Genomic DNA, 16,640 nt, shown 5'->3' on the forward strand with positions numbered 1-16,640 from the left:
TCGGATAACCCTGAGGTGATCGCCGGCCAGTCGCAGGGCCACATTCGCATTCACTACACGCGATTGCACCTCGGATCAAAGCAAAGCGACGTTCGGTGCGGTAACGTTGGTGCCGCGTTTGTGTTGGAAAAAATGGCCTCCATTTTGCTGACATGCACAAATAAAGGTTGACGCAGTTTGCCACACACCGCCTCCGTTTTAATTTTATTTTTTTTTGAAATGGCGATCACTGTATTGCACTTGACAATAATGACAATAAACCTGCTTCATAAATACAAAGCCAGTAATTTATATATAAATGATGTGATAACTCACCAAAATATGGTTTTGAATTCAATTATGATTTTATTCAAATTCATCACCGATCTTGTTTTTCAGTGAATAAGTGGCAAAAAAACAACCGTGTTAGTTAATTTTGTAATATGACCATTCAATGCCTTTTTTTCCTCATGAAAATTGACCAACATTATTAGGTGTACTAAATTGTGATGATTGTGAGTCATATTTAAGGAACATAACTTTGTGCAACAACCTGCTTCCTCTCAAAACTTGTATAAACTCTTGAAATTAAATAAAAGCAAAAAGTATTCACATCTGAATTCACACGTCACAGGCTCCAACCTTACTGTCAATAATTAATATTATAGAACAAATGTGGAACCATGTTGACAGGACAGCCCTCAAATTCCCAAAACCTTTTGTGACCTACAAACAACATGAAACATCACAACTACAAACCTGCGACCTAGCTCGTTAGCTGAGTGGCTGAGTGGTTAACTCATGCTTTTTAGCTCCATGCTAACTCGATAAAGGTTATAACTTCATCCCAAATTGGTTTCCACAAAAATGCAACAACTAGCATGTAGCATTTATTTAGCTGGTGCTAATACCAACCTTGATAATGTAAATACAATAAAAACCTTTTTAGCACATTTACCAAACTCTCTCGTTGCTGATAAAGTAGAGTCGACTGATAAAAGATAGTAACATGCTAATTGATAAATTTGAATTGTCAAATTTTTTTTGTCATCAAGTCCACGCACGTCTTAAGACTCAAAGCTGAGGCTAATTCAGCTCTGAACTACATGACTCGGACCATGCGCAACTGTAGTATCAGCCGTAGCAACGTATGCTAACGTATGCTAAGTGCCAACACAATGAGGTCACTGAACTTTTTTTTTTTTTAACCCAATCTGATTTCAGAATCGAGTCTCGGAAGACTCGCTTTCTTTCGTTCGTCATCAAGTAAGACATCCATAGCCGACGTGTGCAACGCTTAACGCTAGCTTCGTAGCACAGATGGCAGCACGTACTGCTTTGATGTACGGTTGAAGAAATGAGGTCATCGATCGCCCTGACTGATAAACACGATCGGTCTCCGGAGTTGGTCACGGTAACGCACACTTTCTGTCTCCACACGTAGGATGCTCATGATACTAATGCAATATTTCGCTTGAACCTCAGATAACTCAAAAGTAGCTCAGGTTACATTTTAGCGAATTAGCTGAGATGTAATTATCTAGGCTCCGATGAATGTTAGATCATGACCACATTTTGTCAAGGACCAGCTATTATTAGCATTGTCAGCATGTGTTCAGAGGCAAAGGCGCAGGTGTGAAAAGAGGCGGGGCTCCTGGGGTTTGAAATGCTAACATTTAGACACAAACTACTAAGATTAAAAAAGTAGTTTAAATAAACAAAGAGTGAACCACTACATTGAAGTATAATGTTTTGTATTCGGGGCAAACGGTGCAATGCCCCATCAGATCCAGCAGATGGTGCTGCAGTTGCAGGGGAAAAAGCTCACTTTCCTTACAATTTGTTTGGGATGTGTGCTTTCAAGATGATTATGCTTCAGATTTTCATGCTTTCAAAATGATGGATTTGCGCCCTCTGAATTCTGCCTAGCAACAAATGTGTCACATGACTCGAGAAAATGACTTCAGGTAATTGTTTGAAAGCAAATGCATTTCAATTGTGTTTTCTTTTTAGAACTTTTTTTTAGAATGCATTCGAAATTGCCTATATGTTTGTATATGCTAGCCCTCCCTGTCCTTGATCTACTCTGCGGGATATTTTGGTTGTCTGCCACATGTCGAAACAATTTTTTAGACATTTGTCATATAAATTGTGCCTAGCAACAAGTGATGCAGCCCCATAAAGAAAACTATTGGTAGCCCTTCAGTTGTATTTGTTTTATATTTGGTTTTTGTTTGTTTTTTGTTTTGAGTAACAGACCCCAGGAGCTCAGCCTTGTTGGTAAAAAAATAAATAAATACATGTCAATATTTCAGTCCTTGTTGCTCTGCATGGAAACAAGTCCCCTGTGCGACGTCTTGGTAGGTTGCGATAGTAGCTGCCCTACTGCCCCGATGTTTTGGGCGCCCTCTGCTGCTCCAGTAGGGACTTGAGGGCGGGTGGCATCGCTGGGCTGAAGGGTCGCAAGGGGTACTGCGCATTTTTTCCGGGTACATAAACACACTGGAAGTATCTTTGACCTGAAAACACACACAGGGGAACGTTTAACTTTGAAAGCAAAAACAGGACGTGAAGGAGAAAACGGTATGATTGTGGGCTTACAGTGCCCTGCGGTGGCAAGGATGGTAAACTGTCATATTTAATGGACACCACCCATGAGTAATTGATGTCCAAAACATTTATAATTGCATATAGATGCCACAAGATGGCAACAAAGCACTTCGTTGTCTAAATGAAACTTCTCAACTCACTTTAACATAGCTTCTTGGCACCGAGATGCCAAAAAGTGGTGTCTCGGTAAAAAAATAATTGCTTTGGCCTGAAAAAAAAAAAACAGGAAATGAACAGTGGTTCACTGTATTGAACTAACCTGATTTCTTCTTTTTTTCAGTTTGATCGTCTGTCTTTTCTACAGGAGGCACACACAATACAACAGACTGAACTACGATGCTACACGCTAACAAGAAGTCAGACATGAAGGAAGAGGCGAGCGTGTTGTGGTTTGAGCATGCTGCAAAGCTTTTAAAAGTCAAAATGTCAAGTCATAAAAATTAGTGCAAATACAACGACAAACTTTTGTACTCCGGGGGCCATATTTGATTTCTAAAATGCAGAAGATGGGCAAGCCCCCCACCCCCAAAAAAGGGGTATTTTATTAAATACGTAATTGTTGACAATGATTTTGTTTTGAAAATACTCTTCTGATTTATTCACACATATTTGACTTTATTATTTATCTTTTAACCTAATACCGTCACCACAAATGTCCAAGCCCACCTTTTGGATCCAAAAGTCAAATGTGGCCCATGAGCACTAAAATTTGCCCACCCCAGCCTTGGAGGTGTTTGATGAGAGGGGCATGTATGGTAACAAATGTGTGGAAACACTCAGGAAGACGGAGCGTTGCTACGGGAAAAAAAAAAAGACTCAAGAAGAAGAAAATATTTGGGAGTGTTACGTTGCTAAAAGAAGTCAAATTGTTACAGCTCATCTTCATATTGTGCTGATGAGAGGAAAAAGAAAAAATAGACAATTAGACACAAAGCAAATACCTCAGGCTCTATGGGAAGCTCTTTTTCCTCCCTCTGATGACAACAAGCATTAAAACACGTTTATTTATTTTTTTCAAAAAACATGAACATGAAATCCTTTTGAGTACTTTTTGTGCATTGGGGGCAAAGCTGTTGCCTTCTTGTTATAGCAGTTGCACTGATTAATAGTTATTTTCAAATCATTAATAAATATTAGGGTGGAGGGGAAACTTGATTTGCACAACTTTAGCTTACTTTCTACTAGGGCTGAACAACTGATTTAATTCCGATCTTGTTTATTGTAGTACAGATTAATTTGATTGTGGAAGTCAAAAAACAAAATGCATGGGAGGACCTTGGGGGGGGAAATGATCATGTACAGTATTTAATCGCAATATTGAGGAGGTGAAAAAAGTCTCACTGGTCACACGAGTGGACATTGTGAGGTAATGGAGGGCTTCCACACTTACTGGCTTGGTGTTGTTCTTTATCTTTTCTGTCTGAAATACAAACCAAAAGACAAATGTGAATCATAAAGTGCCCAAAATGTCATTTAATTCAACATTGTTGCTAACCTATAGTGTCCTTCGAGGACCTTTCCTTTTCCTCAGCCCGATTGGCTTTGCCTGTTGATGAGGGGGAAAAAATTGCGGTCTCTGTCGGCAGCAATAGTGTAGAATAAAATCAGTGGTGCGATAATAAAGTGTTTGAATTGAAATGTTGTCTTTTATGATATGAAACAGGAGTGAGCAAACCTTTTCAGGTCAAATTCAAATGTGAATGTAAAATGTGAAAGTAAAATATGGAGATAACTTATTTTCATTCTTCATTTTGTGAAATGAAATGAACTATCATGAATTTCACATGTATTTAACTTACTTTTCAGTAACATTGTTCTTGTCTTGGCTGATGACAAAGGAACAAGAAAGCAATCACACGTGTCAGTCAATCGCGCCCAAACAGCCATTTTGTCTTTTGACAAGCAGCCTCACGTGTTTGCGACGTTGAAGATTTGCCATGCCCGTCGGTCACATTTGTCGTCAACGTGTCTGGCAGTCCGCCCCTCAGCCTGCTTGGCTGAAGTGGTGCTTCTGCTGTCTTGGGACTTTGACTTGGACCTGCTGTGAGGCGAACATTTAAAATCACTTGTGTCCGCTCAATATGTTGAAACCACGCCTTATTTGAGTGTCAAACATCGCTACTTTTACCTCTTTTGGCTGTAGGGGAGGAAATCCTGCTTTTGCCCTTGACATCATCTAAGAGTGACCAAAAAAATGAATACATCTGTTGCTGTGATGACGTCAAATCACAAGACCGAGAGCCAATGAGTGACCTGTCTTTGAAGCAGATGTGGAGCTTCTCTTCCGCCTTGCCTCTGTGGCTTCTAAGGTAAAGACAGAATCCTGATGGGTATGAAGTGACATGGTCACCATGGCAACCAGAATCTTAAGATCGGGTTACCTCTCTTTGGGGGATTGGCAGCACTCTTGCTTTGCGCTTTTACAGCTGAATGGAAAGAAAAAGGCCCCAAAAAATGTGATCGTTAAACACCCACTTTTAATTCATAAATACCTTTTTTTTTCTCTCCTATCTGACTGAAGCACAGTCTTTAAGACCACCTCATACCCTGCTGTATCCTTCCCTTGTTACCACTGGTGTACCCCAGGGCTCTGTCCCTGAGCGTCTTCTGTTACTCATTTAACATTTTTCCATTGCCAATATTTTCCGCAAATTTTCTTTGCGAATTGTGAACAGACCTAACACCCGCTACCGTTCTCCCTTACCTTAATTGACGGCACAGTCTCATTTCACTCTCAGAAAAAAAAGCATTGCCAGGCTGACATTGCAAATGAGAATCTGTTTTTAGTTGCCTTATGTGGGTAAATAAAGGTTAAAAAAAATCATAACCCGCTCAGCATACTTTCACCTCTGTAACATCAACTGCCTCCGTCTTTCACCCACACTCGACACTTTCGCTATTCTTGTCCACTGCCTCCTCGTTGAAGGCCGTCAGTGGATTAAAATTAAATGTCATACTTCAGAAGGCTAGGCTATAATATTCTACTGCTGTCTTACTTTTGGAAGTAACTTTTCCAACGATGGGAACACCGAAGGATCATCGTTAATTACCCACCTGTCTTTGCAGACACAGCTTTGTCTTTTTTGAGCTCGCCATCATCTGAGATAGACAACAAGCAGTGGAAGTTGGTTAGACATGCACCGAATGAAGTGGCCGCAAAACCTCTCAGCCAATGTCAAAGTGGTGATGGACCTTTGTCATCCTCAGTCTTCGTTATCTTTTTCTTCTTGGCTTCTTGAATAAATAAACATGATAATTGGAACATGAAAATCTGAATTAAAACAAGAAAAGGCAAGTGTCAGACCTTTCTTTGCAGATGATACCATCACATCTTCTTCGACATCCTCAGATTCAGCTTTTGCTTCTAGTTCTGCTTTCTCTTCTTTTTAAGATGGAAACATTTGACATGTGACATTCCCCAGGCTCTTTAAATTAAATTGCCCGTAGCCTTACTCACCTTTCTTGACTTCGGGCTGAGTGGGCGGTGCTTGTTCTGTGGTTTCAGGTCGGACGGTTTCCACCAGCTGGACCGGTTCAGCTGGTTGGACTGGTTCTACTTGCTGTACAAGTTGGATAGGCCGGTCAGGTTCGGTTGGTTGAACTGGCTGGACTGTTTCTACTGGTTGTACAGGCTGGACTGGTTTGAATGGCTGGACTGGTTCAGGTGGTGGCTGCATGACAGGTGGCACGAGCTGTGCATAGTGCTGGTAGTGCGGGTAGAGTGGCGCCATCATCGGGTGCGCATGGTAAAGCGGTGGCGAGTGGATGGGATGAGCGGTCAGAACCGGAGCAGAAGAACCTGGCAAGTAAAAATAAAGGGCTCAAGTCGCGTTAGTAGTGCGCCGTAAAGGGAACTGGAAGTCGAAGGGGGTTACCTGAGCCGGTCGGAGGCGGGTACGGGGTGTCGGTCATGATCTGATGAACTGCGAAACAAAATATTTGGAGGTGAAGGGAACGTAGATCCACTCTATCCACAGTTGTTGAACACTTACCATACCAGCCGGGCGGGGACGGACAGTAGACCGGTGCCGGTCTGCAAGCACCAACTGGATGCAACAGAACCACCAAATGAATAATTATACCGTGTGGAGAAATGGCTCGCCAATTAGCCTGGCATAACATGGCGTCAGTCGCTCTTGTTGACAGCTTTTTAAAAAGACGGGGTCTCTATGTACAAATAGACATCATCTTTATAGTACTGTACTTGTATATAATGTACATTCTGCACTATAATTTTATAAAGTGCCAACGTACCGTCTTGCACTGGTTCGGGCACTTGTGCTGGTTTTGGACTCTCCTTCTCAGCAGGTGCTTCTAATGAACAGATAGGAACAGCAACAGGTTCAGTTAAATTTTTTTGGGTTCACCTAATTTATGATCTGCGGTTTTGTCCTTGAGACAGTTTAAATCCGATCTTCTTGAACCCCATCTGCGATTGGTTTACCTCTTTTGGCCTTTTTACTCTTTTCTTCTTTCTTGGCTTTTTCAGGACAAAGAACAAATGGAATCAGACGAGAAACAGCACATCGAAAGCTGTCCTCTCTGCGTATCATCTCCACATACTTTTGAAAAGTGTCGGAATCCTCCTGATCCGTCTCAATTTGGGCTCCAGGGTAGCAATCCTGGGAAGAGCTGCGAAGCAAACCCGCGCATGATTGACACGTCGTCAACATCCAAACAACAAGCTGCGAAGTCACACGTAAGTTACATTCTACTATCTGTAGTCGAAATCACTTGTCATTTTGATTTTTTTTTTTTTACCCGAAGGACGATGTAGATTCAGTTCAACTCGATTCAAATGAATTAAAAGGCACTGCAATAAAAAATTCATTATTCAGAATAATACCCCCCCCCAAAAAAACAAATACAGTAATATTCTGAATTTTAAAAAACAAATAAAACAAAAAAATCTATGCCCCCATAAAAAATACTGTAACATTCAGAATTTAAAAAAAGAAAACAAAAGCAAAAAAAAAATTACCTGTTCTTTTTGGTTTTTCTGTGATCTTCACTGGTTTCGATTCTTGACATGGCAAAAAGCAGAACAACACAGTTGCATCATTATCATTCCACGTCAACTTATGGTTCTCAGTTAGCCCCAAAAAGTGGGCAAAGGACTAATTTTGGGTGACTCGTGGACCAACCTTTCTTCTTGGCACTTGTCACGCCAGACGCTCGCGTCTTTGCTGAGCTTGTGCAGGGACACGGTGGCACTACAGCAGAGTAGAAATAAGTCACACTCTTAAAACTGCTGGGTGAAAAGTAATCGATGTGGAATTAAATAGCTAACCCAACACTGGGTCCAAAAAGGACCGAGCCGATGCTTGGTTATTTATTCCTGGCACGTTGGGTTAAGATTTTGAACCATAAAGGCTTAAAAAAACGACCCAGTTAGAGCTACCAGTGGAGGTGTGTTAAGCAGTGCTGCTAACTTTCACACCGACATTTTCAACCCAATCCACTGTGCCAAAAATAATAAACCCAAACTTGCGTAAAAGTAACCCAATCTCCTCAAAATCAACCCGACGAGTGAGTCAGAAAGACAACCCAGCCATTTTTTCGAGTCTTTATGCCAATTCAAGGTATCATACTTGTCGCCACGTCTCCTCGCTGACCTCCAGGCGCTTTAGCTTCTGCCTTTGTCACCTTCTCCTCTTCGTCATCATCCTTCTCCTCTTCCTCTGCTTTGTGGGGGCTGAGCTCCTCCACAGCCACGTGCGGAACGGCGACTGGAAGGGTAATAAATGGGTAGATAAATAGATATAGATGGAGCGGAACGTGAATGTCAACTGTACCTGACAGCGAATTATCTTCAACCTCCTCATCGTCGTCTTCCTCATCGCCGTCCTGCTGAGGCTCTGATGCGATGTCATCTTCGAGCTCATCTTCCTCACCAAAGGTCATTGGGGGTAATGCGGCATCCTCATTGTCCTCGTCGTCTTCATCCAAGGGAGGCGATGCAATTCCTTCAGCTTTCTGCTCCTCGTCATCTGTGACATCATCGGGTTTGTGGTCGTCGAAGCCCTCCGATTGGCCGAAATCAAGGCGGCCGAGGTCTTCGTCCTGGATGGCTTCCTCGTCACCGGTGACACGGTTGGGTTTGTGGTCACCGGTGCGGTCTGATTGGCTGAGGTCTTCATCTTCATCGTCACCTTCATCGGCGACAGAAGCACGGTGGTCATCTTCGTCTTCCTCACTGGAAGGAAGCAAAGGATCTGAGGAGTCAGCCAATGCCTGGTCTTCATCATCCTTTGCGATATCTTCATCGCTGTCCTCCTTCTCCTCCGCCTTAACTTCATTGGCAATGTCTTCTCTTTCGTCATCCTCTGTGGTGTCATCATCTTCGTCACTATCAGGTGTTGCCGCCTCATCCGCTTCATCTTCATCCTCAGCAGCCAATGCCTGCTCCTCCTCTTCGTCATCTTCATCAGTCTCAGGTGTGGCGGCCTCATCTTCATCCTGAGCAGCTATTTCCTCCCCCTCTTCATCTTCAGGTTCGGAGGCTTCATCTTCAGCGGTAGCAGTGACTTCCTGCTCCTCTTCCTCCTTCCTCTCTACAGTGGCTTTAGCTCCCTCCCACTTCTCTTCCTCCTCCTCCTCAGCAGGAGCCACCTTCTTCTCGTCGTCATCCACTTCATCTGCAGCTGCTTCATCCCGATTGTCTTCCTCCTCCTCATGATCGGCATCAACTCCTTCACCGACTGCATCTTCCTCCTCTTCTTCTTCCTTCACCTCATCTTCAGCTGATTCACTTCCCTCCTCCTCCTCCTCATCATCATCAACTCCTTCATCCACCACATCATCCTCCTCTTCATCTTCCGCATCAGCTGCCTCTTCTTCCTCCTCATAATCTTCCTCCTCCTCATCTTCCCCGTCAGATGTCTCTTCATCCTTCTCATCCTCCTCCTCCTCCTCATAGCCCTCATCCTCCTCTTCCTCTTCTTCATCCTCGTGGACCACTTCAACCGCTGGCCGTGACTTCTTCGCTTGCATCTTGATGACTTCGACAACCATGGAGACATTTGGCAGAAATTTAAGGGAAAATCCCATTTCCGATTGTAATCGATTTTTCGTGTCAAAAGCAAATGACTTAATTGAAAAAAATCACTTTTATTGTCTTTCCTCCATTTTAGATTTGCTTTATTTCTCCTGATAGCAAATAGGCTTTTCACAGATTTTTTTTTTTTTGATAATGCAAATCTTTTTTCTTTTCTCATTAAGACTTAATTTTTGCTTATTTAATCAGCGCAAATTTTTGGGGAAACACTTTGAAGAAAAATCATGCTGACAAATGAGAACATTGTTTCGGCTTGACTTTCTCTTTACTCAAAAGCTCAAAAACGAATCGAGCGTACGCACGCACCTTTACGTCGGGATGGTAGAAACTCCCCTGGAACACAAAAAGAAGACCAAAAAAATGAGCACACATATTCAGTCTGAGCACACAGCACCACGTTAGCGGGTTAGCGGTTAGCAACAAGCCATAAGAAGAAAGCCATAGGGTGTTTTAGGTCTGTCGAGCACAATTGTTATTGTTACTGGGGCGAAAGAGGAGGTGTATGGACCCTTCACAGTTAATGACACAATCACAGAACAGTTAGCACTTCGAATTTAGCACCAAATACCTTTTCTCCTCTTAAGATTCACCTCCACTCGCTCCTCCTCCCCAACCTCCTCCAACCACGTTGTCGCTTTGAGACGGTTCATAGGTACATATGTCATGATGCTATCATGCATAACATTAACAATTGGAGGTCATATGGCCGCAAATTGAAATGTGCACATCAGTGAGGAGACAGTTTGAGTGACAGAAGCCACTTTGAAAGAAAATCTTCCAGAGCAGGAAACTTCAATTGGTCACTAAAGTCGATTAATTAACCAGCCCCATCCACAACTGTGCTTTTCGGTAGTTTATAATGCTGCGCAGTCGTGTTGTTTTTGGCTGCCATTTTAGATTTTGTCTTAGTCTTTTGGGCAAAAAAATGCTCATTAGTTTTCGTCGCATTTTTGTCATTCCTATTCGTGATAGGTTTAGGCCACAAAAACTCAAAAAGGATTTAGTCTTTTGTTTCGTCCAATCTCGTCTCATGAACAACTCACATGGGTCTCGTCATATTTTAGTCATCAAAGCCACATTAAACCCGTCGTCGTCTTGTTATCGTCATGGAAAAAAAAGGAGCGTTCATGAAATAATTTCATTATCGTTGACAAAAACAACACGACTGCGAGGTCTAACGGTGAGGCCAAAGCGTTGCCAGCAACCACAGTGATGTCATCTTGAGTTCGCTTTGTAACTAGTAGTTCGTGTTTGTGTGAAATATTCACGCTCACCTTTTTTCCTCACAGCATAGAGATTTCCTAAAAAAGAAAAGCATCAGTAAAATGGAGACAGACAACGGCAGTGCTCACTCTCCATCAAAAGTATTACCATCATCTTCGTCGGGGGCAACCAGGCTGGCGGCAAACTTCAACATGGCGTGGAACGCGTTTGTGGCTCTATCCACCACATCGTTTACAGCCTTGGTCGGGTCCGAGCCAATCCTGCCGAGGCCTCCTGCAAGGAAGTGTGGTAAGCATTTGATTGACAGGCTCGAGGGCTTTCTACTTTTTTGTCAATGTCCCTTTCAACTGCATGGAAAAGTTGTATGTCGAGGGTATTCCTGTTGACATACATTCATTAAAAGCACAAGAGGCTAGGTTTGACGTGCTCATTCATTTCATTTGAATGCATCCAGAAATACTACCATACTCACTGGTCACTTTATTACATACACTGTTGAATGTGATCCAATACACACAAAAAAAGCCGCTTGCTTTATTTAGTTAAACAAGAGAATCAAAATATCACAAGCCACCATCCTTACCATTGGACAATGCAAGTGTACTTTATAAAATGGCCAGCACGTATAATCCCGTCCCCTTGCTTCCGTTTCGGACCGTGTTCCCGCAGCCAAAATGCCAAACTAATAAATAAAATAGAGATGCTACTGGAAAAAAAAGCTGTGTTCAGAGGAGCTTGATTTGTCTTTTTGTGCCTATTCAAGCTCACCTGAGTTCAAATATGAGATTTTTATCACATTTGAACTCTCAAGAACCACCACTGCATACCTCAAAGGCTTTTGACACAAATGAAAGCTTTAGGGGTGCACTCAAGGAGGTTAGTAGTGGGGGGGGGGGGGGGGTAATCTGCAGGAAGAAGGGGTTAGTCGCTGTAAGGGTCATCTTGCCTCGGCGCTCTGAGTCCTTTAAAACCTTCCTGACGCCAGGACCTGCTTACAGGGAAGTACAAGAAGGAGAAAAGAGCTGTTCTAGTAGCTTTTGTCTTAATGCTTGTGAATAGAAAACAGAAAGTGAAAGTAGCCCTCTCATGAATCTCTATTGATGAATCTCAACCACAGAAAAGAGAAGACGACACACAGGAAGTCACATTGTATTAAAAGCAAGAAGCACCCAGTGTCACATTGTCTACAAAATCGTCTCTTTAAATCTCTGAGAAAGGAATTGACTGGTGCTCGGCTATTGCTAACCCGCCAGTGAGTAACACAAAGTCATTGTGCGGCATTTGAGCCAAAACGTTTTTAAAAACTCCCCGTGTAATGGCAGAGAAGTCAAAAGTTTTGTTTTGAAAACACAGAAAATGATGAACTTAATCAGTGGTCACCTGAGATGGTTTTGTAGTCAGCCAAGTCGAACATGATGACGAAAACGCACGACCAAGTGACCACGAGTGCCGTCACGAGGATCCATGCCAGCGGAGAGCTGAACGTCAAGTAAAAGTCATCGGCGAAAGTCCGCTTGGATCCGCCGGCGGGCGGCGAGCCGGCGTCGACGGTCTTGCCGTCGATGACCATCGTGGTGGTGCTGGCGGACGACCTCACTAAGGAGAAACATCCGAGGTAAGCACGTGTTCGTCGACACTCCTCAGTTGTTGTCTGGACAGACTCGACACACAGTTTTACATTTTCGATTCAACGGGAATCAATATTGGGAAGCAGAGTCAAAAAGAATATTGCAGAACTCTGCGGCAATATTCTTGCGATACACAACTGACATTTCAGATATCAGCATAGTTGCAGCTAGAAAAAATTGTGGCACTTCTGCTGTTCACGTGAATGGGAGTTTGTACTCACATATCTCAACAATTCATTTTCAGATATCCCCCTTTCGGAATTACAGATGTCAGCAACAAAAATGGAGATGGCGCACATTCCATTTTGCGATATCTACAGTTTGATGTGGACTAATCATAAATGCAGTTCAAGATGCATTAAAATCACTAAATATTCAAGAAAGAGAAATGAGAATACAAGCTTTGTTTTTTTTTTTTTTGAGCATCAATGAAGCTTACGCGTTGGCTAGTTAGCTTATCATGCTAACAAGCAGTCATTCTTTTATTACTTATTACTCTCAATTCATAAATGGCATTTGAAATCTCAATATTTACTTCTAATGTATGTGAGATGTTTACATATGTCTAAAACTTCTAATGAACCATATATCATACTTCATTTGTAGACAACTCCTGCACCTTATTAGCATGACACGCAAATGCCCATGCAGCTCCATCTTTACATTGTCAAATGTTTTTACACTTATATTGTACGATATTGACCTCATATTTAATCTCTTTGTGCTCATAACAACACAAAATTGAATGTCTATGGACGTACAATTGAACACATTTAGTTGAATCAGTGTAAAAGGCAACAGCGGCAAGATGGAGGGAGCAAGGGGGGGGCTAACAAACCGACAGCGAGGCTGTTAGCCGATCTCTCCCGCCACCTGTCGACTCGGCTCAGCACGCGTTGGCACAACCATCGCTGACTCACAAGGCTTAGCGGCACTCGACATAACACACACAACACAGTACAGAACACAGACACACACTTGTAAGAGGCCTCATTACTTTTTACTGTACTTTGATGTGAAGGACGCCATATGAAACCATCCTGGAGCTTTAAGCATTATCCTTTGACACTTTTGGGAGCCCCAATTTTGTGGTAGTGTTCGCTGGTTGGGACAAATGTTCAACAGAAAGTACGAGTACGTTGCTCATGTGCAAGTCATGAGTACTTTTCAAATGTTCAACTTGAAGTTTCAAACAGTTCCCAAAGTTACCGTGGTATAACGTAAGCAAGTCAATTCGAGTCCCCACTAAATTTACGAGCAAGTCGAATCAAATCATTACTTGGGTGAAGAAAGTGGTATTATTTTTTTATTTTTTATCTTTACATACAGCGCATTGGAGTGATGTTTTTTTTCCACTAATAACAGTAAAATTGGCCCACATTTATTGTTTGTTTGTTTTGTTTGTTTGCTTATGCTTGCAAAGGTTGAATGAACAACTGAGAATATTAAATAAAATGTATGTTTCCTCATTAAAACACGTACATGTTTTTTGTATCTGTTTTCCTGTCTGAAATTCAAAGCCTTTATTTGCTTTGGTTCACAGGCAGATCCGCCACATCAAATATGGCGGCCCCGCCAACATATCGCAACAACTCAACCTACTCAAGGTATGTGGATGTCTTTGCTAACATGTTTGCAATCGCAGTGTTTTGGAAAGAAAAACAAATTTATTTATTTTTTTTGCCTCGACATAAATGCATATTAAAAAAAAAAATGTGACTCCTGATTTTTAACCCAGCAAGCAGTGTACACCACAAACAGTGTTAGTTTTTAAAGTCATCCTAAATGTAGTAGTTAGTATGAATATTTAATATGTACAAATCTACTAATCTGTAGGGTTTCCTAAAGCTGTAGATTCATTGCAGCTGTACACAAGTCGGTATAAGAAGTTTCAGTATTATTGACTTCTTATTACACTTGTATGTCTTAAAAGTTGACCCAGGAACAACTTCTTTTTTTTGGTCTCCTCCCCCAAAGTTGTCCTAATTTACAAAGTGTCTCCGGACCTTTTAAAAAGTGTTCGCCCCCTCCAACCTTTGAACCTGACCCGTGAATCATTCTTTGTCCTTCCGTGGTGTGATTATTCATCCATGCTGGAGGTGTCCTTTTAAGGCCAGCAGCTATTTTCACTCTTCTCTGCTTCCCTGGCTTGTCTCATCCCCTCACAAGTCGACAAAACTGCAACATTTCCTTATTAACTCGTTCCCATAATTGTCTTTGGTGTAATGTGCATGCCGGGCCACTAGTTGGCAAACTTGCCTGGACTGAGCTGCTGTAAGCTTGGAAGAGTATGGATTTGGAAATGTCGCAAATATGACATAATGTAAGACGCCATCATTGCCAATCAGTGAAAAGTTCAGCATAGCTGTGCAACTAAAAACGATCGGCAATATCTATGTCGCTTTGTAATTTGGTATAAACATGTTTGTTTACACTTATTTCTAGTTTCTTGATGTTTTACTCTGCCTTCTGCAGCCAGGTGGGCATTGCAAATGTAAATCTGTTCTCAATCGATTACCTTCGGAAATAAAAGTACACAAAAAGGAAAATAAATAAGATATGTTTGAATAAAATCAAAAACACCACCAGGAATGACACATCAGACATAAATAAAAATAAGACACCGCCAAAGACGCACAAAGGCATCACATCCCCGGCCGGCGTCAATGGCATAAGAAGACATAATCGAAGACACTGTCTGTGACATAGGTGGAGACTCTCCAAGACACCATTACACACAGAAAGGGACAAAGGTTATATCAGTGACACACCAAAGAAAAAATTAACGACCTATGATGAGCCATCAAAGACGACATCCAAGGAGTAATCAACGACACTGCCAAATGGCAATCAATGAAAAGTTGGTGTGCGCTGAAAATTCCTCAAAAACACGATCAGAGCAACCATATCACAATCAAAGATCCCATGAGGGATCTCATCAAATGAAATTATTGAACGGTGCCACTAAGAACAATCAGACACAGTCAAATAATACATCATAATCACCATCAAAGACAATCAATTACACCATCAATGCCAATCAATGAAAAGTGTCCAGTGTTAATGTGCCATGCACCAGCATGGCAACATTACGAATAGATGATACATGATAGCAGCATATTTTTAGCTACGTCCATGCTAACTACCCTTCATGCAGACGCGCACACACATACGAGCGGCCCAACCTGTCACACAAACTTTTTACCTTCTGCTTCAGTCATTGCTGTACATTCAAAGTGTCGGCGGCAGATTCCGCTGCCATGAAAACAAGATGGATCCTGCTTGCGAGTTAATCCTAAAATTATTTGAAGAAAGGAAAAAAAAAATAATTGAAAATCCCTTTGAATTCTTCCAAAAGCTGTTCCGGCTGGCTCAGAGTCCAATGAGGGGGGACACAGACGGAGGAAACTAAGTTGAGGGTGCTCGGAGTGCGAGGCTGACTGCAAGCCCTCCCTCCGGCCCGACAGATTTAGATCTGGGTGAGACAGACGTCACTTCGCCCTCCCCAGCTGCCGTTACAACTTGACATGGCGTGAGTCCGGTTTTGAACCCGATTTTCATTCACATGCGCATTTGATTCCGGTTTGCTTGGCGAAACGTTCCAAAGCGCACCGGCGCACATTCATGTCATGGCTGTGTGGCGGCTGTGTTATTCTGAGAGCGGCTGATATTCGCCTTCGCCTTTTTAGGCCAGAAGCGTGACCTTAACCCCCCCACCCCACCCTCGCCAGTTCACTCATACCACACACCCAACCATACCGTTCCCCCACCCCCTTCCAACTCAGTGCAGAGTTGTCAACACGCGCACTTATATAGATGTATCGACACATGCCGAGTAACACACAATCCTGCTGATTATCCCTAGTGTTCACATTCTAGTACGTTTTCAATTGATGTGCAGTTGTCACTCGACCAATAGTATTCAAGGACTACAGTGAAGAGAATAAGTCTTAACACCCCTGTTCAAATGTCAATTTTTTTGTGAGGAATGAGACCACAATAAATCACCTCAAAATTTTCTCCACCACTAACCTGTACAACTCAGTCAAAAATTAAATGAATGAGTCCTGTCTTTTTGGGAGACAAAGTAGTAATAAACAGAGAGAATGTTGTTGCAAAAGTGTCCACACCCTCATACTGGA

General features: G+C 42.3%; 2 protein-coding genes across 9 annotated transcripts in view; one reads left to right on the forward strand and one right to left on the reverse strand.

Annotated features, from left to right (window-relative positions):
- Positions 1-320: 320 nt before the first annotated feature.
- Positions 321-16,041, reverse strand: LOC127592647 (probable serine/threonine-protein kinase kinX). 8 transcript variants are annotated; one of them, XM_052053576.1, is made up of 27 exons: positions 15,704-16,041; positions 12,251-12,466; positions 11,018-11,143; positions 10,921-10,947; positions 9,953-9,979; positions 8,385-9,590; positions 8,205-8,318; positions 7,734-7,802; positions 7,571-7,612; positions 7,153-7,221; positions 7,034-7,069; positions 6,844-6,903; positions 6,582-6,635; positions 6,465-6,512; positions 6,047-6,388; positions 5,894-5,971; positions 5,782-5,823; positions 5,644-5,688; positions 4,971-5,015; positions 4,843-4,893; positions 4,718-4,765; positions 4,502-4,630; positions 4,389-4,415; positions 4,085-4,135; positions 3,980-4,009; positions 2,849-2,887; positions 321-2,498 (listed from the first exon to the last, which is right to left on the reverse strand). In XM_052053576.1, exons 1-27 carry the CDS (start codon positions 15,717-15,719, stop codon positions 2,362-2,364), a joined length of 3,174 nt encoding a protein of 1,057 aa, XP_051909536.1. In that variant the 5' UTR covers positions 15,720-16,041; the 3' UTR covers positions 321-2,361. The 8 variants fall into 8 exon arrangements, with proteins under 8 accessions (XP_051909536.1, XP_051909535.1, XP_051909534.1 ...); XM_052053575.1 differs by having other exon boundaries at positions 4,502-4,627; positions 8,181-8,318; XM_052053574.1 differs by having other exon boundaries at positions 8,181-8,318.
- Positions 3,800-16,640, forward strand: part of gtf3c2 (general transcription factor IIIC, polypeptide 2, beta) — a 28,174-nt gene continuing 15,333 nt past the window's right edge. Inside the window, exon 1 of the mRNA XM_052053583.1 lies at positions 3,800-3,803. The gene's annotated coding sequence lies outside the window, so the exon portion shown is untranslated. The remainder of the gene's footprint in view (positions 3,804-16,640) is intronic.

This window comes from Hippocampus zosterae, chromosome 19, assembly GCF_025434085.1.
Source record: "Hippocampus zosterae strain Florida chromosome 19, ASM2543408v3, whole genome shotgun sequence".
NCBI classification, from domain to species: Eukaryota; Metazoa; Chordata; class Actinopteri; order Syngnathiformes; family Syngnathidae; genus Hippocampus; species Hippocampus zosterae.

Excerpts from the sequence above, each read along its gene's own strand:
- LOC127592647 (XM_052053574.1), bottom strand. Across the intron at positions 7,070-7,152 it reads GATTCCGACACTTTTCAAAA|CCAAGAAAGAAGAAAAGAGT; the intron begins GTATGTGGAGAT and ends GTCCTGAAAAAG. Across the intron at positions 5,689-5,781 it reads GAAGACTGAGGATGACAAAG|ATGATGGCGAGCTCAAAAAA; the intron begins GTCCATCACCAC and ends TGTCTATCTCAG.